The sequence below is a fragment of the Dasypus novemcinctus genome, chromosome 27 (assembly GCF_030445035.2).
Source record: "Dasypus novemcinctus isolate mDasNov1 chromosome 27, mDasNov1.1.hap2, whole genome shotgun sequence".
NCBI classification, from domain to species: Eukaryota; Metazoa; Chordata; class Mammalia; order Cingulata; family Dasypodidae; genus Dasypus; species Dasypus novemcinctus.
In genome coordinates this window covers 44777560-44801189 of record NC_080699.1, presented here as the reverse complement: position 1 = coordinate 44801189, position 23630 = coordinate 44777560, and the positions used below count along the sequence as shown (strand labels likewise).

Below are 23630 nucleotides of genomic sequence, written 5' to 3'. Positions count from 1 at the left end.
GCGGAGAGGAGATTTCAAGATAATCTTGGCAGACTGAGCAAGGGCGAAGGGTGGAAAACGACTCAGGAGAACGGAAGAAGTTGCAGCCAACCCCCCATTTTCACCCAAACCTTGCCCCCACCTGCGACTCCCACTAAGGAGGACACTGGGTGTCCAGGTGGCCAGGCTCAGCCTCACACACACCCCAGGCCTCTGCCTCATGCACCCCCTGTTCTCTGGGGAACCCAGGCACAGCAGAGTGTGGGAAGGAGCCGTGGGAGGAAGAACTAGAGGGGAGCCTGGGTGTTCTGAAGAGTGGGACCATGTCTCTGCTGCCTGCCCCAGAGCACCTGCAGCCAGACCAAGGCCCTTCTCTGGAGAAGCTCGCACTGTGAAGGACGAGATCTCCAAACACCTCCGTGAGGAGCCCGCACTGAAGCAGCCCCCACCAATATGTGGCTCCCGCACTGAAGCAGCCCCCCACCACGTGGCTCCCTCACTGAAGCAGCCCCCCACCAATATGTGGCTCCCTCACTGAAGCAGCCCCCCACCACATGGCTCCCTCACTGAAGCAGCCCCCCCACCACGTGGCGCCCTCAATGAAGCAGCCCACCCTACCACGTGGCGCCCTCAATGAAGCAGCCCACCCTACCACGTGGCTCCCACACTGAAGCAGCCCCCCATCACGTGGCTCCCTCACTGAAGCAGCCCCCCACCAATATGTGGCTCCCGCACTGAAGCAGCCCCCCACCAATATGTGGCTCCCTCACTGAAGCAGCCCACCCCACCACGTGGCTCCCGCACTGAAGCAGCCCCCCACCATGTGGCGCCCTCACTGAAGCAGCCCACCCCACCACGTGGCGCCCTCACTGAAGCAGCCCACCCCACTACGTGGCGCCCTCACAGAAGCAGCCCCCCACCACGTGGCGCCCTCACGGAAGCAGCCCCCACCACGTGGCTCCCTCACTGAAGCAGTCCCTACCACGTGGCTCCCTCACTGAAGCAGCCCCCACCACGTGGCGCCCTCACTGAAGCAGCCCACCCCACCACGTGGCTCCCTCACTGAAGCAGCCCACCCCACCAAGTGGCGCCCTCACTGAAGCAGCCCACCGCGGCCAGTCACTGCCCTGAGAAGCACAACATACCTTCTCCTCATGCACAAAGCGCCCAAATAGCTCTTTTGCCCCTTTCTTAAACATGGCTGCTCAGTCAAGAGTCAGATAATTGAGAAAACTCTCCTCACACTGAAGACTGAACACACAAGGCAAAGAGAGCAAAAAGAACCAATGGAAGAAGCAAAATGTTAAAAAAAAAAAAAAAAAGTGAAATATACTGAGAGAGATGTGAGCAGATCATATCCATTAAAGCATGCTATGAGAAAAGAAATATATTCAAGATTTACTAGTATGCTCTATGATCCGAGAAATAACAGAAGGATTGGAAGATAAAGTTGAGGCAACCGTCCAGAAAGAAGAACTAAAGGGCAAAGAGAAAGTAGAGAAGATAAATCCATATGAAAGTCCAGGAGATAGCAGGAATGACCCAAGGGCCGGAGAAGAGGAGGGGACACGCGACTAGAGACAGCGACAGAATCGCCTGCTGAGGGTGGAAACAGCGCTTCCAATTCAAAGGGAAGAGGCCTCACATCAGAAAATCAAGGATGAAAAGGAAATTCCCAAAGCTTCTAGAAACAGGAGAGAGGGAGGAAAATAAAAGCAGTGTTCTAAAAGGACCAGGAATCAGAATGTCATTGTACTTCAGCACCAAGAGTGGACCGCAGAAATAGACCCATGCCTTGGAAATTCCAGGAAATAGGGATTCACCCAGTCGCGGAGGCCGCCCGGGGAGGGCGCTGAGGACCCATGCAGGTCAGAGACAAGGGAATTAAGACAGCCCACCTGACGCGCAGGCAGTGGAGAGCACCAGCAGTAGGCGTCTGGCAGATCCCTAATAAAGTGTTCATTTTTAAGAGAAAAGAAAGATAGAAAGCGGAGGGACAGCAGGAGAAAAGAGAAAAATTGAAAAGAAAACCAAATGGGATCCTCCACTGACAGCTAAGCACCCTGAAAAGGAGTCGATCAGGAACTCCAGGATTCACACATACCGTGCGGCGCAACCCTGATACAGTCCTTGGCCCAGCAGTGAACAATACTTACAAATCAATAATTCAAGCACTGCCTACGATTTCAATCAAAACCGAAACAGAGGGAGGGAGCGGTGGGGGCGGCAAAGGAAAGCGAGGGCCTCAGCTGGGGTAATGAGAAAGCAGCAGAGAATTTTAAATGAATAAATACAGAGCACTGTGAGCTTATCATTCAGAAACGTGAAGGAAAATGCCAGAAGAAAAACGTGAACAAGCACACCAGGGTAGTTTCTGGGGTGTGGGGCCAGGGGACGGGGCAACGCTCTACTTCCTTACAAGGTTTTTCTATTATTTTTTTATTTTATTCTTTTTTTAAAGATACATAGATCGCACAAAATATTACATTAAAAAGCATAAGCGGTTCCCGATGCCCCCTCCCCACACGCCCACCCCTCCCACATGGACTTGTTGCATGGGTGGGGCACAGTCACGCGTTTGCTGGGTGCGCTCGGAGCACTGCCGCACAGCGCGGATTAGAGCTCATGTTGTAGGTCACACTCTGGTATTTCCAGATCCCAGCACTGGAATGTATTTCTCTCCAGGGTGCTGGGGCTGGGGGCCGCAGGAGGGAAGGAGGGAGACTGCACCTGCGCGGCCTGGAGGCGCCGCCTGGACGCAGCCGGGTCCGGGTCCGCTGAGTGGCCGGGGGAGCGCAGGCGGGAGGCCGCGCCCCGTGTGCACGCGGTGGCCCCGCCGTCTCCCGCGCGGGCCTGGGGGCGGGTCTCTCGCCAGCTCTCTCCGTGGTACCACCAGCCGCCCCCCCCCCCCCCACCGCAGCGCTCCGGGAGGTCGCGGCACCAGGCCCCATCTCCCCCGCTCCGTCTCGGGCGGCCCAAGCAGGCGAGACCCGCGCCCCTGGCGCAGCAGCTCAGCCAGGCAGGGAACAAACCCCCCCCCACCGGCAAAGCCACGCCCGCAGGGCACACAGCCGCACAGGACGCGGCCAAAGGCACCAGATGCTCTGAAGGAAACTGGAGCAGAGAAGGGCTGCGTGGGTGGGGAGGAGTCCATTCTAAAGAAGCCTCACGCAGGTGACCTTAGAGAAAGGACGGGGAGGACAGGAGGGGACAACCCAGGCGGCACCCGGCAGAAGCGCTCTCCTGACGCCGGTGAGAGGCGCAGGGTGTCTGTGTGCCCCAGGAGCGGCAGGAGGCGGGGCTGAGGGCAGAGTGGGCTAGGGAGGCAGAGGGCACTGGTGGGCTCGCCACCCTCAGAACTGGGGCTCGCAATGGGAGCCAGGGGACCCCAGTTACACTTCAAAAGGGACACACGCTGCACTACCCAGAAGAAGCTGTAGGGAAGGAACCGTGAGGACAAGGGAGGGCAGTTAAAAAGCTACTGCAATAACACAAGTGAGAAATGATGGGAAGAGCTGAAGTGGTAAAACACTCAAGTTCAGATATATTTTGAGGATGAAGCCCACAGGATCTGCCAAGGGACAGTGTGTCAGGTGTCGAAGAAAGAGGCATAAAGAGTGATGGTGAGTCGTGTCCCACACTAGGGGAGCAAACTTGTAACTCCTACCCTCTGGTTTACTGGACTTACCCTGGCCAGCTGACAGGGAAGTGAAGAGGGTCAACCACCACACCAGGGAGCCAATAGTGCCTATAACTGCAAGCAGGAGAACTGCATCCATCATCCATGTGGGATCTAAGCCCCCTCTCGATATAGAGGGGGAGTGGACATCACCATCCCAGGGTGCACAGGATGCAGGAATAGAGTGTGGATTAGAGTGAACTTACTGATACACTATGCTGGAACTATTGTGATTAGTAATGAAAGAAATTATAGCATGGATGTGGAGAAAGTGGCCACGGTGCCTGCTGAGGGTAGGGAGAGGGAAGAAGAGATGTGATGTGGGGGCATTTTCAGGACTTGGAGTTGTCCTGGGTGGTACTACAGGTACAGATGCTGGACATTGTATGTCCTGCCATGGCCCACTGGATGGACTGGAGGAGAGTGTAAACTACAATGTAAACTATTATCCATGTGGTGCAGCAGTGCTCCAAAATGTATTCACCAAATGCAGTGAATGTGCCACGATGATGAAAGAGGTTGTTGATGTGGGAGGAGTGGGGTGAGGGGGGTGGGGGGCATATGGGGACCTCATGTTTTTTTAATGTAATATTAAAAAAAAAATAGAGAAAAAAAAAGAGTGAAGGTGAGAGCAGGGCTCCGAGGACTCTGGAGACACCCGGACGCTATAGGCAGGGCTGACAGCTCAGGATTTGGACCCTGCCAGTGGGCCCTACTTCAGAATTTATGCTCCCCATGGTGACAGGGTTGGACTCAGCTGTGGTTTCCCTATATGTGGCTCTTCTGTCCTTCTATTTGAACCTGTAATTAGTACTAGAGTTGGTAGGTGTACCTCCAAGAACAAATCCTTGGGCTGTCTGTGTGCCAGCTGGGCCCCAAATCTCATCAGAGTTGCAACACCTACTCTCCAGGTCATTGATCTCACCCAGGACAATTAACAAGGAGGTAATGATGGACAACCACCATACCAAGGAACTAAGAGAGCCTACAACTGCAAGCAAAAGAGTCCGATCCACCAACCTTATGGGATCACAGCCACCTCTCAATTAGAGATGGAATGGACATCACCATCCCAGGATCCTCAGAATCGGGGAATGAACTATGTACTAAAGTAGACTTCCCGGTGTTCTACTGTAGACTTATTGTGATTCTAGCAATGGAAGGAATTTTATCATTGATATGGAGGCAGTGGCCCCTGGAAGTTCTGAGGGAAGGGAGAGGGAAAACAGGTGTAATACAGGAGCATTTTGGGGACTTGGGAATTGTCCTGAATGACATTGCAATGACAGATATATATATATCTGCCATAACCTACAGAATTGGGTGGAAGAGAGTGTAAACTACAATGTAAACTATAATCCATGCTTAGTGGCAATGCTCCAAAATGTGTTCATCAAGTGCAATGAATGTACCACATTAAGGAGGAATGTTGTTGTTCATGTGGAAAAATGTGGGAGGTATGGAGAGTGGGGCATATGGGAATCCCCCTATATATTATATAACATTTATGTAAGCTAAGGATCTTAAAAAAAATAAAATAGGTGTAATATGGTGGCATTTTGGGGACACTGGAATTGCCCTGACTGATGGTGCACTGATGCATACAGGCCATTATATATCTTGTCATAACTTACAAAAATGTGTGGGACAGAGTTTAAACTATAAACTATAATCCACACTTTGTGGCAGTGCTCCAATAGGTGCTCATTAAGTATAACAAATGTACCACACTAATGAAGGATGTTGTTAATGGGGGAAAGTATGGGAGGGGTAGAGAGTGGGGTACATGGGAATCCCCAACATTTTTCACATAACGTTTAGGTAATCTAAGTATCTTTTAAAAAGTAAAAAATTTTTAAAAAAGAGTGCTGGTGAGGGTGACGTCATCAACATGATGTCCCCTGGAAAAGCCTCACCCCAGAACAACTGATTAAAGGACCAATTCCACGTGCTTGGAAGCCTGGATGGTGACAGAGAACGGAGAAGGTCTCCACAAATGCTGAGTCAAACAAAAAGAAAGAAAGAAACAGGTAGGAGATTTCTGTCCGGTTCTCGCCAGCCCAGGGCCCTCTCCTCGCTCAGCTCCATGCAGTTTAGGAGTCCCCAGACGCAGCATGGCCTGGGGCGTCGCGGGCACAGATGGCTGACCCACGCACGGCAGCGAGCGAGAACCCCACGTGTACCCAGGCCCGCAGAGACCCAGGGTGGGACACAAGCAGCCGGAGGACCTCCTACAAAAGTGCCCCCAGGGAAAGAGCCCACTGCAAACGTGTTGGCAAGAGATGCACACACTCAGCCAATCTCTGGAAGCTGGGTCCCTAAACGAAAAACTGACATTTCTGGATCGATCCCATCTGGCTCCCTGGGGTGGGACACCCTAATGAGGAAGGAACGGGGGCAGAAAAGCCTGCTAGAAAAAAAAATTGGCGGTTGAACTTCTGCAAGGCAGGATAGACCCCAGAACTGAAGGGTATAATGAAAAGGGGGCACTGAGTGAAGGAGAGAATTGTATTTCCACATCCAAAAGAATGAAAGAAGACCCCTATCTCACACCTTATACAAGAATTAGCTCAAAATGGATCAAAGACCTACATGGAAGAGCTAGGACCATAAAACTCCTAGGATTCGTAGACTTTATACACAAACCTTGAGCAACAAAAGAAAAAACATATAAATGGGAGCTCCTTAACTTAAAAACTGTGCTTCAAAGGACTTTGTCAAGAAGGTGAAAAGGCAGCCTATTCAATGGGAAAAAAATATATGGAAACCACATATAAGAAATGGTTTAATATCCAGAATATATAAAGAAACCCTAAAACCCAATAATAAGACAACCCCATTAAGAAATGGGCAGAAGACTTGAATAGACATTTTTTCAAAGAGGAAGTACAAATGGCTAAAAAGCACGTGAAAAGATGCTCAACATCACTGTTTGGGAAATATAAATCAAAACCACAATGAGATTATTTCTACCTACTGGACTAGCCACTATTAAAAAATGGAAAACTGCAAGTGCTGAGAGGTTGTGGAGAAAGAGGAGCACATATTCATGGTTGGTGGGAATGTAAAATGACACAGCCACTGTGGAAGAAAGTTTGGTGGTTCCTTAAGAAGCTAAGTCTAGAACTGCCATATGTTCTGGCAGTCCCGATTCTAGGTAGATACTCAGAAGAAATGAAAGGAGGGACATGAACGGATGCACTCCATTGTTCATAGTGGCGTTATTCACAATTGCCAAATGATGGAAACAACCCAAGTACCCATCATCTGAAGAATGGGCTATCAAAATGTGGTGTATGCGTAGGACGGACTATTATTCAGCTGTCAGGAGAAATGAAGTCCTGACGCAAGTGACAACACGGATGAATCCTGAGAACGTTATGTTGAGTGAAATAAGCCAGACACAAAAGGACAAACACTGTATGATCTCACAAGTATGAACTAACTGTAAGGAGCAAACACAGGGACTTAATATCTAGAATACAGGCTACCAGGAAGGAGCATGAGGGTGAGAAGGGCCGATGCTTAATTTGTGTAGAGTTTATAAAAAGTTTAACAGTAAATATTTGAAAATGGACAGAGGTGATGGGAAAACATTATTGTTAGGGAAACTGACAACACTGAATTGTGCATGTGATTGCTTCTGGAAAGGGAAATTTAGGGTCGTGAATGTCCCTAGAAGGGAAGAGAGAGGATGAATCGTGGAACAGTATAACACAGTGAACCCTGTTGTGGATGATGCCTGCAAATATTAGTGCGAATATAAGAATGTTCTTCCATGAACTGCAACAAATGGACTTCTATAAGGTGTTAATAATGGGGGGTGTATGGGAAAAAGACAACTAATGCAAATTACTGACTACAGTTAAGAAAAATATTGTAATACTTTTTCATTGATTGTAACAAAAGTACGATACCAAAGCTAAGAGTCAACTGAAAGAGGCCATAATGTGTTGGGTTTTTTTTTCCTTTTTTCTTTTGTATTGGGTTTTTTTTTTAAATATTTGAAGCAATAAAAATGTTCTAAAATTGATTGTGATGATGAATGCACAAGTCTGTGATTTTACTGACAGCCACTGATGGTAATAGGTTGGATATACTGTGTGGTGTGCGAATCTTTAATTAAAAAAATACACTAGAGGCATACGACAGCAGATTTAAGCAGGGAGAAGAAATAATCAGTGACCTGTAAGACAGGACAGTCAAAATCATAGTCAGACTAACAGAGAGAGAAAAGAATAGAAAAATTAGCAGTATCTAAAGGATCTGAGTGCCAGCACAAAGTATGCAAACATATACCTCATGGGTGTTCCTGAAGGAGAAGAGAAGGGGAAAGAGATGGAAAGAATATTTGAGGAAATAATGGCTGAAAATTTCCCAACTCTTAAGAAAGACACAAATATACATGTCCAAGAAGTACAACATACTCCAAACAGAATAAATCCTAATAAACCCACTGCTAGCCACATACCAATCAGAATGTCAAATGCCAAAGATGAAGACACAATTCTGAAAGCAGCAAGAGAAAAGTGATTCATCAATACAAGGGATCTTCAATAAGATTAAGTGCCAATTTCTCATCAGATCCTTGGAGGTGAGAAGGGAGTGGTACCATATATTTAAAGTACTTAAAGAGAAAAATCTTCCAGCTCCAAATTCTTTATCCAGAAAAACTATCCTTCAAAAATGAGGGAGAGTTTAAAATACTCACAGATAAACAGAAACTGAGAGGGTTTGTCACCAAAAGACCTCCCCAAAAAGAATTACTGAAGAGAATTTTTCAGGGTGAAAGTAAAAGACAGGAGAGAGTGGCTTGGAGTAATGTGAAAAAATGAAGATTATCCATAAGGATAAATAAAAGGGCAAATGCAAAATCCAATAAATAGTACTGTATCCTCAACATATAACTCTACTCTTTAATTCCTGTAAAAGCCAGAATACAACTGAACAAGAAAAATACATATTTCCTGGTAATGGACATACAAAATTTAAAGAGGTAATGTGAGACAAAAACAACATAAAGAAGGAAAACAGAGGGATATGGGAATATTGAATGTAAGCTGGTCTCTTTTCAAACAGTATGTTAGAGATGTAGGTTGCATAATATAAACTGCAGGGTAACCAAAAAGAAAGTATTTTAAAAATATGCAGAAGTGTGAACTACAATGTAAACTATGGTTTATGCGGTATGCAGTGTTCCAAGGTGTATTCACCAAATGCAATGAATGTGCCTCACAGATGAAAGGGGATGTTGATGTAGGAGGAGTGGGGGGTATGGGGTGTGGAGTATATGGGAACCTATTATATTTTTTAATATAACATTTTGTGTGATCTATGTATCTTTTTTAAAAAGACAATAATAAAAAATATGCAGAAAGAAAACTAAGAAAGGGATTAGTCAATTATATCACAAAAAAATCAACTATACAGAAAAGGAGGCTGTGATAAAGGGGAAAAAAAGACAAAAAGATATGGCATATAAGAACCAAAGCATCAGATGGCTGAAGGAAGTACTGCCTGAACAGTAACAGCACTGAACGTGAATGGATTAACCTCCTAGGTCAAAAGAGAAAGACTGGCAGCATGGATTTTAAAAAGCACGACACAACTGTATGTTATTTATAAGAGACTCACCTTAGAGTCAAAGACATAAATAGGTTGACAGTAAAAAGATGAAAAAGATAATCCGTGCAAATAGTAACTAAAAGAGAGCTGGGGTAGTGATACTGTACCATCATACTTAGTGGGAAAAGATCGAAAGCTTTGTACGGGAAGTTCTAGCCAGAGGGATTAGGCAATAAAAAATATTAAAAGTGGTGAGCAGATGAGCTCAAATCATTGAGTGCCTGCTTCCCACATACGAGGTCCCAGGTTCAATCTCCAGTACCTCCTAAAAACAAACAAGCAAGCAAAACCCAGCTCTCTTTGGGGAGCAGATGTAGCTCAGTAGTTGAGTGCCTGCTTCCCAAGTATGAGATCCTGGGTTCAATCCCTGATACTTCCCAAAAAAAAAAAGAAAGAAAAGGCACCCAAACTGGAAAGGAAGAAGTAAAACTTTCCCTATTTACAGATGACATAATCCTTATATACAGAAAGTCCTGGCAAATCTACAACAAAGCTCCTAGAGCTAATAAACAAATTGGGCAAAGCGGTGGGGTACAAAATCAACATGCAAAAACCAACAGTTTTTCTATGCATTCATAATAAGCAATCTGAGAAAGAAATAAAGAAAAAAAATTCTGTTTACAATAGCAAGTAAAATAATCAAATATCCAGAAATAAATTTAACTTGGAATACAAAGGACAAGGAAAACTACAAAACTTCACTAAATAAGTGAAGAACATTCCATGCTCATGGACTGAAAGACCAAAGATTGTTAAAACATCAATTCATCCCATAATAACTTACAGATTCAACACAAGCTCAATCAAATTTCCAATAGCTTACTTTGTAGAAATGGAAAAGTCAGTCATCAAATTTATCTGGAAAGGGGAAGCGGATATGGCTCGTGATAAGGCCTCTGCCGACCATATAGGAGGTGAAAAGAAGAGAAAGCGTGCCTACATGGCAAGCCAGCGCCCACGTGGCGAGCTGAGTGCCTGCGCAGTGAGCCAAGTGCCCACGTGGCGAGCCGAGAGCCCATGACGAGCCAAGTACCCATAGGGTTTCCGTGCAGCGAGCCGAGTGCCCGTGTGGTGAGCTCAGTGCCCACGTAATGAGCCGAGCACCTGTGCAAGTGCCTGCATGGCGAGCAGAGTGCCCGCGCAGTGAGCTGAGCACCGCACTAGTGCCCATGAAGTATGCCGACTGCCTGCGTGGTGAGCTGAGTGCCCGCATGTTCAGCTGGTGCCCCAGTGGCGAGCCAAGTGCCCATGAGGGCTCCTGTGGTGAGCTGAGTGCCCAGGTGGGTGCCCACAGAGTGAGTCGAGTGCCCACACAGCGAGCCGAGTGCCCGCATGTTAAACCAATGCCCCTGTGGTGAGCCAAGTGCCCGCACAGCAAGCTGAGTGCCCACATGGTGAGCCAGTGCCAGCACAAGTGAGTCACGCAGCAAGATTATGACGCAACGAAAGACAAGGGGGGAGTCAAGGTGAAGCACAGCAGAGACCAGGAGCTGAGGCAGCGCAATTGACAGGGAAACTCTCTCCACATCAGAGGTCCCAGGATAAAATACCAATGAATCCTAGAGGAAAAAGACGAGAAGAGAAGACAAAAAGAGAAATAGATATAAAAAGATCACACAGCAGATGGACACAGACAGCAAAAACAGCAGGGCGGGGAGGGAAGAAAAGAAGAAAAGAATTCTGAATTCCTAAAATAAATACCTTAATGTACTTTAAATTTCTTTTTATTTGGAAGGGTAAGGGGCCCCAAACAGCCAAAACCATCTTGGAAAAGAATGAAGTTGGGGGAACTCACATGTCCTTATTACAAAGATAGAGTGGTTGAAACAGCATGGTACTAGCCCAAGGACAGACACATACACCAATGGAGTTGTATTGAGAGTTCAGAAATAGACTCTCCATCTATCACCAGCTGATTTTTGACAAGGCTGAAGAGAATAGTTTCTTCAATAAATGGTGCTTAGAGAACTGGATCTCCATATGCAAAGGAATGAAAGAAGACCTCTATCTCACACCATATACAAAAATTAATTCAAGATGCATCAAAGGCCTCAACAGAAGAAACAGGACTATAAAAGTCCTATAAGAAAATGCAGGGAAGCATCTTCAGAATCCTGTGTTAGGCAATGATTTTTTAGACTTTACAACCAAAGCTCAGGTAATGAGTGGGAAACCAGGTAAATGGGACCTCCTCAAAATTAAAAACTTTTGCACATCAAAAGGACTTTATCATGAAAGTGAAAAGACAACCTACTCAATAGAAGGAAATATTTGGAGACTGCATATTTGATAATTTAATACCCAAAATATAAAGAGAACTACAACTCAACAATTAAAAGACAGCCCAATTTTAATATGGTCAAAAGACTTGAATAGACATTTCTCCAAAACAGATATACAAATGGCCAAAAAGTACATGAAATGATGCTCAGTCTCATTTACTATTAGGGAAAAGCAACCCAAAACCACAATGAGATACCAATTCACACCCAATAGAATGGCTACTCTTAAAAAAAAAAAAGAAAATTTCAAGTATTAGAGAGGATGTGGCAAAATAGGAGCACTCATTTACTGCTGGTGGAAATGAAAAAGCTGGGCAAGATGGTTTGGCAGTTCCTCAGAAAGCTATGTATAGAATTACCATATGATCCAGCAATCTCACTTCTAGGTATATATCCAAAAAAACTGAAAGCAGGGACTCAAACAGATATTTGCACTCTGATGTTCATAGTGGCATTATTAACAATTGCTAAAAGATGGAAGCATCCATCAAAGAATGGATAAACAAAATCTGATATATTCATGCAATGGAATATTATTCAGCATTAAAAAGGAATTAAGTTCTGATACATGTGACAACATGGATGAACTTTGAAGACATCGTGTTGAGTAAAACAAGCCAGACACAAAAGGACACATATTGTATAATCTCACTGATATGAAACAGTTAGAATAAGCAAACTCAGAGAGTCAGAATCTAGAATATAGGTTACTAGAACTGGGCTGGGGAAGGCAATGGGAAATTAATGCTTAAATTGTACTGTTTCTATTGGGTCGACTGTAAAGTTTTGGTATTGGATGGTAGTGACGTTAGCACAACATTGTGAAAGCAATTAACGGCACTGAATTATATATGAGAATGTGTTTTAAAAGAAATTTTAGGTCATATTTATGCTACTAGGGAAAAAAGCAATAAAACTAAAAAAAGAAACTGATTTTCAAGAACTCACAGCCACATAAACAAGCAGAATGATAAAGTGCAATAAATTCTATGGCGGCGGACTTGGCCCAGTGGTTGGGGCGTCCGTCTACCACATGGGAGGTCTGCGGTTCAAACCCCGGGCCTCCTTGACCCGTGTGGAGCTGGCCCACGTGCAGTGCTGATGCGCACAAGGAGTGCCCTGCCACGCAGGGGTGTCCCTGCATAGGGGAGCCCCACGCGCAAGGAGTGCTCCCGGTAAGGAGAGCCGCCCATAGCGAAAGAAAGTGCAGCCTGCCCAGGAATGGCACCACACACACGGAGAGCTGACACAGCAAGATGACACAACAAAAAGAAACACAGATTCCCAGTGCCGCTGACAACAACAGAAGCGGACAAAGAAGACACAGCAAATAGACACAGAGAACAGATGGGGGGAAGAGAAATAAATAAATAAATAAAATAAATTCTATAATGGTTATAGTAGAAATCACGATAATGAAATAAAACATACAGAAAAAAGAGAGAGAGAGAATGACAACGAGGTTTGGGCACGACGGTTGGGAAATCGGAGATGCGGGTCACAGGTCAGAGGAAGGCGGCAGGTGGCGCAGGTTTGGGGAAGGAATGCCGGGATTTCAAACTGAAGCACGTGACACCTGGGAGGCCAAGCACCCCCCAGGGCAGAGGCCCAGCAGGCAGATGGATCTGTGGGTCTGAAGCTCATGAAAAGGCCCCTGCGGAGACAAGGGTTTCAGATCTGCCTGTCTGCACACAGCTGACCTGAGGACGCCGAGCACCTGCGGAAGGCCACCAGGTCAAGGATAGGGAGACAAGTGAAGAACCACCGCGCCAAGGCTCAGGAGACGCTACGAAGGACTGTCCCTGAGCTCAAAAAAGAGCCACAAACCCCGCGACCCGAGGGTTTGCAGCGTAGCCAAGGAGAGGGCTGAGTCTCAAGAAAAAGCACTGGGGTTCCTGCCAGGTGAAGCCGGACAGGTCACAGGTGAACTGAGAAGCACACCTGGAGGCCACTGGCGACCTGGAAAAGAGGGGCTTGAGTGGGGTGGTGAGGGCGACGCCTTGAGAGGGAGAGAGGAAGGGAACTGGAGCCATTACGTGTGGACGACGACGTGGGGATGTGCCAGAAAGGGAACACGATCGGAGCAGTCTCTGCGCAGGGAGAGGAGTCAAGCACGCTTTTCAGAAGGGTTTGGAAGGGGAGCATGTTCACATGCAGAGGGGCATGGCCCAGAAAGAGGAAGGAGGCACGAGCAGAGGCCGCGCAACGCCCGAGCAGAGCAGGGAGGCCCTCGGGAACGGCAGGGCGGCGGGTGCCGGGAGGGGCGTGCTGCTGGGCTGGGGCCGCCGCGGCCACCTGCTCTTGCCCAGCCAAGTGTCCATCGCCGCGGCAGGCACGCAGACCCTGGGGAGTGGGCAGTCAGGCCGACTGGCAGGACTGGAGGAAGCTGCCCCCCACACACATCCAAGGCTTCCTCGGTCAGCACTCCGTGTGGACAGGCAGACCTTCTCAGACCCCGTGGCGGCTTAGAGCTGTGTACCCCAGAAAAACACGCTCCTACACTGATTCCTCACCTGTGGGTGTGGACCCTTGTAACCTGGACCTTTTGATGAGGTTATTTCACATAAGGCGCGACTCACCTCCACCGAGTTGGGTCTTAACCCTAATACTGGGATTCTTCATGAGCAGAACGATATTTAGACTGGTGAAAGACACAGAGGCGCAGCCAGAAGCTCAAATCAATGGAACCCAGAGGAAAAGAGGGAGGCCAGGAGAGGCCGCCTGGTGCCATGCCCTGTGGCAAAGGAGCAAGGGCCCAGGCGCCGGGCCTCAGGGGGAAAGTACCACCCTGACGACACCGTGGATAAATTCCACTGGTTAAGGTGGCCCATTGCACGGTATTGTTTCAACAACAAGGAAACTAAAATCGATCCCAACCCCACCAGCCCTGAGGCTGCAGCGTGCTTTCAGCGTCCTGCACCTAAAACAGGAGGCCAGTCACAGACCTGGCCCTGCCCGTCCATCTCCACTGGGGACCCTCCAGCCCTTCCCAGACTAAAGCTTTGGGGCCAGAAGAAACTCCTGCTGTGCCTCAGGCCAGCCCAGGGGAGCGGCCACCTCCCCACCACGGCCTGCGGGCACGAACCTCCGTGCACGACCCCCTTGCTCAGGCCTTCGTTGTTGTCCGACGTCAAGAGCAGCTCCACGATGCCGCGATCCTCCAAGGCCTGCAGAGCAAAACGAGACGCATCAGAGTCCACCCTCACCCTCGAGCCCCAGCAGATGGAGGCAAGTGCAGAGACTGGGAGGCTCAAAGCAAAACAGAGAGCAGCCACTTCCCTGTGCCCACGCCTCCAGCACCCCTGGATTCCAGCCTCGGCTGGGGGCAAGAGCAGGCGGGCACTGGGCTGGCCTTGGTGCCTCCCGCCCATGGCAAGGTGCCCCGAATGGCCAGTGGTCGGTCTGAGTGGGCCCAGACCTCAGGGAGAGCCTGCCACTCCCTCCACCTGCCACAGCACAGGCCCACTTGGGCTCTGGTCAACAGCAAGGGCAGACCCGGCTCGGCCACGCCTGTCCCATGCCCACGGAACGCTGCCTGGCCTAATACAGCAGGAAATGTGTCACAGAAGGGACCGGTCAAAAGGCAGGGAGGAGTGGACGGACGCGCGCTGTGCCCAAGGGGCAGGAGTGGCCACGGTCTGCATATGTGGGGCATGTGCCAGGTGGGTCTCATCAGTCCGTACCTCTAATATCTTAATCTTACAGACAAGCGCCTCGGGGAGGTTCAAAGATGTGCAAGGGCCACAGAGCTGGCGAGAGCGTGGGCCTGACCCGAGTCCGTCCCCCTCCAAAGACTGGGGCTCTGCGGCTCTTGGTGGGATCAGAAACCCCAGCAAGGGACCGCTGTCCTACAGTCCTCCCCGCAGAACTGTGACGAGACTGGTCATCTCAGCTGAATTCTTTTGGAAATCACAGAGGCAGAGAGATAATCTAGTAAGTGAACTAAGCTCACGCGTGATCCTAGGTGCTGGCAAGGAGAGAGCAGAAGGAAGGGAATTCTTCGGGCTGACTGAAGCCGCGGGAGTTTGATCCATGAGAACGGTGAGACCATGAACAGTCCTGGTCTACAGCCTCGCAGCTCTCCCGTCCCTCGTCGGCCTCACATTTATATTCAACAAAAGCTGCGCCAAGCTCCTGCCATATTCATAGTGCCCTGTGAAGCTTCCGCCAAGCGAGCACACTTGGTTTTATTGTTTTTCTGTTTTTTAAAGATTTATTTATTTATTTCTCTCCCCTTCCCACCCCCCACCCCAGTTGTCTCTTTGTGTCTATTTGCTGCGTCTTCTTTGTCTGCTTCTGTTGTTGTCAGTGGCATGGGAATCTGTGTCTCTTTCTGTTGCGTCATCTTGTTGTGTCAGCTCTCTGTGTGTGCGGCACCATTCCTGGGCAGGCTGCACTTTCTTTCGCGCTGGGCAGCTCTCCTTACGGGGCACACTCCTTGAGCTTGGGGCTCCCCTATGCAGGGGACACCCCTGCGTGGCACGGCACTTCTTGCGCGCATCAGCACTGCACATGGGCCAGCTCCACACGGGTCAAGGAGGCCCGGGGTTTGAACCACAGACCTCCCATGTGGTAGACGGATGCCCTAACCACTGGGCCAAGTCCGCTTCCCCACACTTGGTTTTATTGCACTTCACAGATGACTGTGCTTTTTACAGAGTGAAGGCCTGTGACAACCCTGTGGCAAGCAAGTCAGTGGACACCATTTTTCCAACAGCATGGGCTCACTTCGCCTCTGTGTCACATTTTGATTAAGGTATGGACACTGTCTTTTAGACATAATGCTATCACACACTTAATATGCTACAGTATAGTGTAAGCATAGCATTTACATGCACTGGGAAACCAAAAAGTTCCCACGACTCTCTTTCCTGAGCTATGTCTTCATCGTGGTAGTCTAGAACGGAGCCCGTGCTCTCTCCAAGGTCTGCAACAGTGTCAGGAGGGTATGAGTGTAGCTTGGCTCTTTCCACTTGGCTCTTTTTTTTTTCCTTTATTTCTCTCCCCTTCCCACCTCCCCACCCCCCAGTTTTCTGCTCTCTGTGCCCATTCACTGTGTGTTCTTCTGTGACCGCTTCTATCCTTATCAGTGGTACGGGAATCTGTGTTTCTTTTTGTTGCGTCATCTTGCTGTGACAGCTCTCTGTGTGTGAGGCGCCATTACTGGGCAGGCTGCACTTTCTTTCGCACTGGGCGGCTCTCCTGACGGGGCACACTCCTTGAGCATGGGGCTCCCCTATGCAGGGGACACTCCTGCATGGCACAGCACTCCTTGTGCACATCAGCACTGTGCATGGGCCAGCTGCACACAGGTCAAGGAGGCCCGGGGTATGAACCATGGACCTCCCATGTGGTAGGCAGACGCCCTATCCATTGGGCCAAGTCCGCTTCCCTCCACTTGGCTCTGCACAGGCACTGATTCATTTACTCCGCAGAGCAGGGAGTAACTGCTACTTCCTGGGCTGGCAATGGGCCAAGCAGTGGCAGAGCAGGTCTTTTTGCCTCCGTTTTGCACACAGTGGAACTCAGGCTCGGCGAGGCGAGGTGACTTTCCGAGCTCGCCCTACGCTGATGGTGTCCCTCCCTGCAGTCCCCAAGAGCTCAGGACCACGGAGGCTGGGTGTTGCTGTCATCGCCTCACACGCAGACCCCCAGGGAAGCGTGACGTGCAGGAGCAGTCCCTGGAGGAGCGGCATGCTCATCCCTTCCTACCCGGGCTTCTATGCAAGTAAACAGCGCTGGAAGCCTGGAGCCCAGGGGAGCAGTGAGGCCTGAGGTGCAGGGAGCGCAGAGGTCCTAGGCCTGAGCTGGGCTCCCTGTAGCTGGGCGTGTCCCGCCCTGGGGACAGAGCGCTTTCTGGAGGTGAGAGGAGGTGGGGAGAGTGGAGGAGAACCGACAGGCTGCAGTGCTTTCAGGTGGAAAATGAATCTGCATCTTTATTTTCTCCCTTAACGAGGAGGCCTTGTTCATGCCATTTAACCCATCTGTGCTCATCCGTGTACCTCTCTGAACACTGGAGGAACAACGGAGTTTGTTTTAAGATTAGATGAGATAAATGTGCCTGGACAGAATGTTTTGGAGTAATGCTTCTATAACTTGTTAAGCTGCCTTTTGTCTGTTATTTTATTTTTTGAATTTAAAATTGTTTACTTGGGAAAAAAAGAGACAGCGAATCTGCAAAGTGTCAGCAAAATTCAGCCCAGAGCACAAGGGCCTTGTCAGAGCAGTCTCAGAGCAGGTGGGTCCACTGAGGCCACCCAGGCTTTCCTCCATCTCACCAGCCCCCAATCTGAGACCCCTCCCTGTGTGCCAGCTGCAGTACCGAGCGCACTCGCATGTAACACTCACAATTCAGAGAGTTTGAGTGTTCTGTGAGAGAGTTCTTTAAACCTCCACTCTCTCTTTCAGAGAATAGAACAGAGGTTTTAAAAAAAAAGCCATTTGTTACAGAGGTCACAGCAGCTACTAAGTGGCTGAAGCCAGACAGGAAGACAACGCCCCTTTTCTTTGTTACTCCATCCCTGCCCCTCCCTGGTCTGCCTCATAGTAAGTCCCTGCTTTTCAACCTCAGCTACACCTTGGAATCACCTTGGAGTTTTAAAAAATGCAAATGTCTGAGTACCACCCGGAGGTTCGGATGGATTTAAGTGGACATAGGATTTTCCACCGCACGCCCCTCTAAGCGCCGCCCCCACCCCAGCCCGTGCAGCCGGCGGAGGGAGGGCTCTAGAGGCTCCAACGAGGGCAGACCCCACAGGAACGTCTCCAGTGGCCGCCCCTGAGCGACTGGCGCCGTCGTGGCTGGGACATCCTTTATTCTCACCTGTGTGCATTCACACAGCACAAGTGCAAAATACAGCACAAGCGCACGAGCACCACACCCCCAAATTAAACTCCATCAATAGAGGTGAAACAAGTGACATTCTTGTTGAAATAAAACAATGGAGAAAAGATCCCCTAATTAGTAAGTGGTGCTGAGAAATGTGGTCGCAGTCCTAGAAAAAAGGAACTGAGCACCACCTCATACCATAGCCTAATACATCCCCCATAGGCTAAAGTCACTCTAAAATATGAAATAATTGCATTGCTTCCTATTTTGAACATGAAGGGTAGCAATTGTTGACATTTGAAGCAAGAGAAAAATCACTAGAAACAAGGAGGATCCATTTTAAAGGTAAAAGTTAAAAAAAAAGTTGTGGTGTTTTTAAAATATAGACCATTGGCACATAGTAGGTGTTCAAAAATATGTGTTGAAAGAGTAAGTGAAGGAACAAATAGACAAAAAAGTATAAGTATCTATAAAGAAAAACGAATGAAGTAGAAAAAAAATGCTGGAAAATCACAATCTGGAAATTATTTTATATCCGAAATGTTTAGCATCTATAAACCTGAGAGTTAAACAATATGTACAATTGAGTAAGGTCCAGAAAGCAATCATCAAAGAATATGATTGGGCATCACAGAGCAAACAAAAAGTAAGAAGAGTAACCAACTCTGGACTTACAAGCTACAACAACTTAATGTAGATCCTATTATCCATTATTTACATATATGACAAAAATGTTGACAGACTACGAAGAAACAGAAACACTTATAATTCTGGTAACTATAAATTTGAGTAATTTTTTCAGACCAATTAGGCAAATTATGGTGAGAGTAGAAAAAAAAAAAAGGATCATAATCTTTAACTTGGTAATACCACTTTGAGGATTAAAGCCCAAGAAAGTAATTTTCTTAAAAACATACCTGTTCAGTGATATTAATAACCTTAATATATTTCATGGCTAAGAATACATTTATACGTCTCTTCTCAACTTCTCTTATTAAATTGATTAAATGTACAATAGCACTACAATGTGAAAGCACTGTGCAAAATATAAAATGCTAAATAAATGTGCCTTTTTATTATTGTTATTGTGGCTATTTAGAGTTCTTCCATCACTTTCTGTCTGCCTTTGTCTACCTCCAAGACTAAGTTTTTGTCTTCTACCCATTTACCATAGTCTCATACTATGTGCACTGGTGTTGGCTGAATAGTAACAACTGAGTGATTTCCCTGATTTGACCAAAATAACTGATGTAAAGTCAAGCAGGGCAAACTGGGGACAAAGCTAGGACCTGAGCAGAGCGCTCCTCCACCAGTTCACAGCCCCCTCTCTCCTACGAGGGCGCCTAGGAGGGGCCAAATGCTGGCCTGGTCTGTGCTGTGAGCAGAAGCAAGGGGAGGTGGACGAGGCAGGCGTGGCCCGGCCGCGCTTACCTTCTTGACGTAAGGCATGTAGGCGGGGTCTTTGTGATAGGAGCCATACTCATTCTCCACCTGCACAGCAATAATGGGTCCCCCGTGCTTGTACTGGGGAGAAGAAACAGAAGCTGAGTGTGAACTGGGACCGGGATCATCTCAAATCGCACCGACCACTAGCAAAGCGTCCCTTTGGAAACCAAAGTCTCAAAAGGGCTGGCCGGCTGTTTCCAGGCCTAGGGGTGCTGCTCGGCCAAATTCCTGGCGTGACTTTCCCTGTCCCCCACTCCTCTGCCTCCACCCCCAAACCTACTATGGCAACCTGCTATCACCTCGGTTTAAACAGCTCCAGTCATCTCACCTTGCCTGAAAAAATCTAGGGTGTAACTTTCTAGCACTTCCTTCCCACATGACTAGGATTGCCAGATTTAGCCAAAAAAAAAAAGAACTCCAGACATCCAGGTAAATCTGAATTTCAGATAAGCAACAAAGTCATTATTTTACATAGGTATGTCCCCAATATTGTAAGGGCGACCTGTGATTCATGTGCCAACCTGACACTTCAGGTGCTTCCCTGTGATCTCTGTGTGATGTCAACATTCCAAACCAGTGACTCAATAGCAATTTTTTATTGATGTACTAATTTTTTACTAATGTAGAAATTTCTCAGTGTCAATGCTCTTAGCTTTATATAAGCAACTGGGTTAGTTATTCCCAATCTTGCTTTTTTATTGTGTCCAATGCGTCCATGAGATGTTCAGATCATTTCTCCCCCCAAAATTTCATTGTAACACGTTTCGGGTAATAAGCGCACACCACGCAGCAGGTCGCTGGCAGCAGCGGCAAGCACCTTGAAAAGCCATTGACCGTGCTTTATAATTACAGAATTACTCTCGTCTGAAAGGCAAGGGCCCATCCAGACACGCCCCTCTCTGCGCGGAGAGGGCCCCTGTGCCGCTGGCACCAACGAGCGGCTTCGGGTGAGCGCCAAGGCCTTGGCAAGCTGACCGTCGCGGGTGCGGCTGCTCGGGGACCCACGAAACTGGGGGAGCCCTGATGCCTGCCTGCCCTCTCGCGCTGAACTGAGCCGATACGGCAGGTCTTCTTAAAAGCCAGCCTAGAAGCCCCTTCACTGCTGAATCGCCAAGCCAATACCCGAATACTGGATCTCTTAATGGGCAGTGGGGAAGGGTGTGCTTCTGGGCTGCAAAGACCTGTGAGCCCCCGGCCGGAGGGCTGCGAAAGGGTCGGGTGAAGGCGCGAGAGGCGCGAGTTGGCCTTTACCTGGAGTGGGACCACCCTGGACATCAGGTGATCAAAATAAAGATCCACCGCCTCGGCGAAGCCCTTGTAAGTGGTTCTCAGCTTCATGTCAGGGTCTTGGAGTAACCAGCTTGGAGTAAAGAGAGGAAGGGTTCTTTTCACTGTTTGTGGGTCTGGTTTGCGCAGGGGGCTGGGGGCGCAGAAGGGAAAAGCAGCTTCCACGCAATCAGGAAGAGGCTGGAGACCACCCTGACCCCTCCCCTCAGCCAGCAGGCCGCGATTCCTCACACCGACCGACGGCCTGCCGAGCAGGGGCACAGAGCGGCCGCCGCCCACCGGGGACTCCGGCGCCAGCAGGGAGTTTACTTCATGCTACAGGTCATGGCTGCAGGTCAAGAGTGAGAGGGGCTCTCCAAAGGATCCAAACCCACTTTCCAAGCATCTATACCACAACCTTCTGACAAAGAGCCGGGACTCTCTGGGGGTGGAGAAGAGCAGACTCAGCCCATGCCTTTCCCTATCACCCAGAAAACGCGGCACGAAGCTGAGCCTGAGAGAGGCCAGCTCCGCAGGTGCCCTCCTCAGCCTCTAGCTCTGGAGTCCTCGACGCTGGCATGGCTGGGTGCAAGAAGATCGGTTGTTGTTTTTTTCCTTTCCACAACCTCTACACTGCGATCACAAAGTTCTGCAGGTGAACTGCGAGCACCCTGGATTAGTTCCAAAGCTGGAGTCAGGGTACTTTCCCACTCCACTTGAAATTCTGAGAAAATGCTTGACTTTTCTAACAAAAGGCCTAGATGCTCCTCTCACCCTGGTTTGCAAGTCCTCAACGGGGTCAGAAAATTATCAGCTTATGTTGGGGACAGAATGGATGAGCACAGACATGGACGCCTCCACGTGGCCTCTGCAGTGCCTGAACTTCACCTCCGAACCCGGCCAGCTTTCCCGAGCTTCCAGCTCGGCCTCTGTGCGCCACAGTGGGGGGAGGGGGGCCGGAGGGGAGGGGCTGGAGGAACGGGGTGCAGGGCCAGGGCTGGGTGTCCTTGCGGCTGCTTCTAAACCGAGATGGTCAGATACCTTGCTGCTGCGCTGCGGCCCCGCCAGCAGGAAGGAGTCGCTGACAGGGCAAACGCGTCTCTAACGCCTGACCGGTGCTTTCGTGAGGCCACTCGGCCAGGCCAGCCGGCAGAGCACCTGCGCCTGGAGGGAGGGCACCTATGCCTGGAGGGAGGGCACCTGCGCCTGGAGGGAGGGCACCTGCACCTGGAGGGAGGGCACCTGGCCTGGAGGGAGGGCACCTGGCCTGGAGGGAGGGCACCTGCTCCTGGAGGGAGGGCACCTGGCCTGGAAGGAGGGCACCTGGCCTGGAGGGATGGCACCTGGCCTGGAGGGAGGCCACCTGGCATGGAGGGAGGGCACCTGCATCCTGGAGGGAGGGCACCTGCATCCTGGAGGGAGGGCACCTGGCCTGGAGAGAGGGCACCTGCTCCTGGAGGGAGAGCACCTGGCCTGGAGGGAGGGCACCTGGCCTGGAGGGAGGGCACCTGGCCTGGAGGGAGGGCACCTGGCCTGGAGGGAGGGCACCTGCGCCTGGAGGGAGGGCACCTGGCCTGGAGGGAGGGCACCTGCTCCTGGAGGGAGGGCACCTGGTCTGGAGGGAGGGCACCTGGCCTGGAGGGAGAGCACCTGGCCTGGAGAGAGGGCACCTGGCCTGGAGGGAGGGCACCTGGCCTGGAGGGAGAGCACCTGGCCTGGAGGGAGGGCATCTGCGCCTGGAGGGAGGGTACCTGGCCTGGAGGGAGGGCACCTGCTCCTGGAGGGAGGGCATCTGCGCCTGGAGGGAGGGTACCTGGCCTGGAGGGAGGGCACCTGCTCCTGGAGGGAGGGAACCTGGCCTGGAGGGAGGGCACCTGCTCCTGGAGGGAGGGCACCTGGCCTGGAGGGTGGGCACCTGGCCTGGAGGGAGGGCACCTGGCCTGGAGGGAGGGCACCTGTGCCTGGATGGAGGGCACCTGGCCTGGATGGAGGGCACCTGGCCTGGATGGAGGGCACCTGCTCCTGGAGGGAGGGCACCTGGCCTGGAGGGAGGGCACCTGCTCCTGTAGGGAGGGCACCTGTGCCTGGAGGGAGGGCACCTGCTCCTGGAGGGAGGGCACCTGGCCAGGAGGGAGGGAACCTAGCCAGGAGGGAGAGCACCTGCGCCTGGAGGGAGGGAACCTGGCCTGGAAGGAGGGCACCTGCGCCTGGAGGGAGGGCACCTGGCCTGGAGGGAGGGCACCTGCTCCTGGAGGGAGGGCACCTGGCCTGGAGGGTGGGCACCTGGCCTGGAGGGAGGGCACCTGGCCTGGAGAGAGGGCACCTGCTCCTGGATGGAGGGCACCTGGCCTGGATGGAGGGCACCTGGCCTGGATGGAGGGCACCTGCTCCTGGAGGGAGGGCACCTGGCCTGGAGGGAGGGCACCTGCTCCTGGAGGGAGGGCATCTGCGCCTGGAGGGAGGGTACCTGGCCTGGAGGGAGGGCACCTGCTCCTGGAGGGAGGGAACCTGGCCTGGAGGGAGG

The 23630-nt window shown here is 50.1% G+C and overlaps 1 protein-coding gene across 1 annotated transcript in view; it reads right to left on the bottom strand.

Moving 5' to 3' along the window:
- The window catches only part of LOC101422785 (beta-galactosidase-1-like protein 2), a 53952-nt gene that overhangs the window by 12722 nt on the left and 17600 nt on the right, over positions 1-23630 (bottom strand). Inside the window, exons 5-7 of the mRNA XM_023591485.3 lie at positions 21092-21200; positions 19826-19918; positions 14651-14732 (exon numbers count right to left, since the gene is read on the bottom strand). Of these exons, the coding sequence (XP_023447253.2) occupies positions 14651-14732; positions 19826-19918; positions 21092-21200 (284 nt within the window). The remainder of the gene's footprint in view (positions 1-14650; positions 14733-19825; positions 19919-21091; positions 21201-23630) is intronic.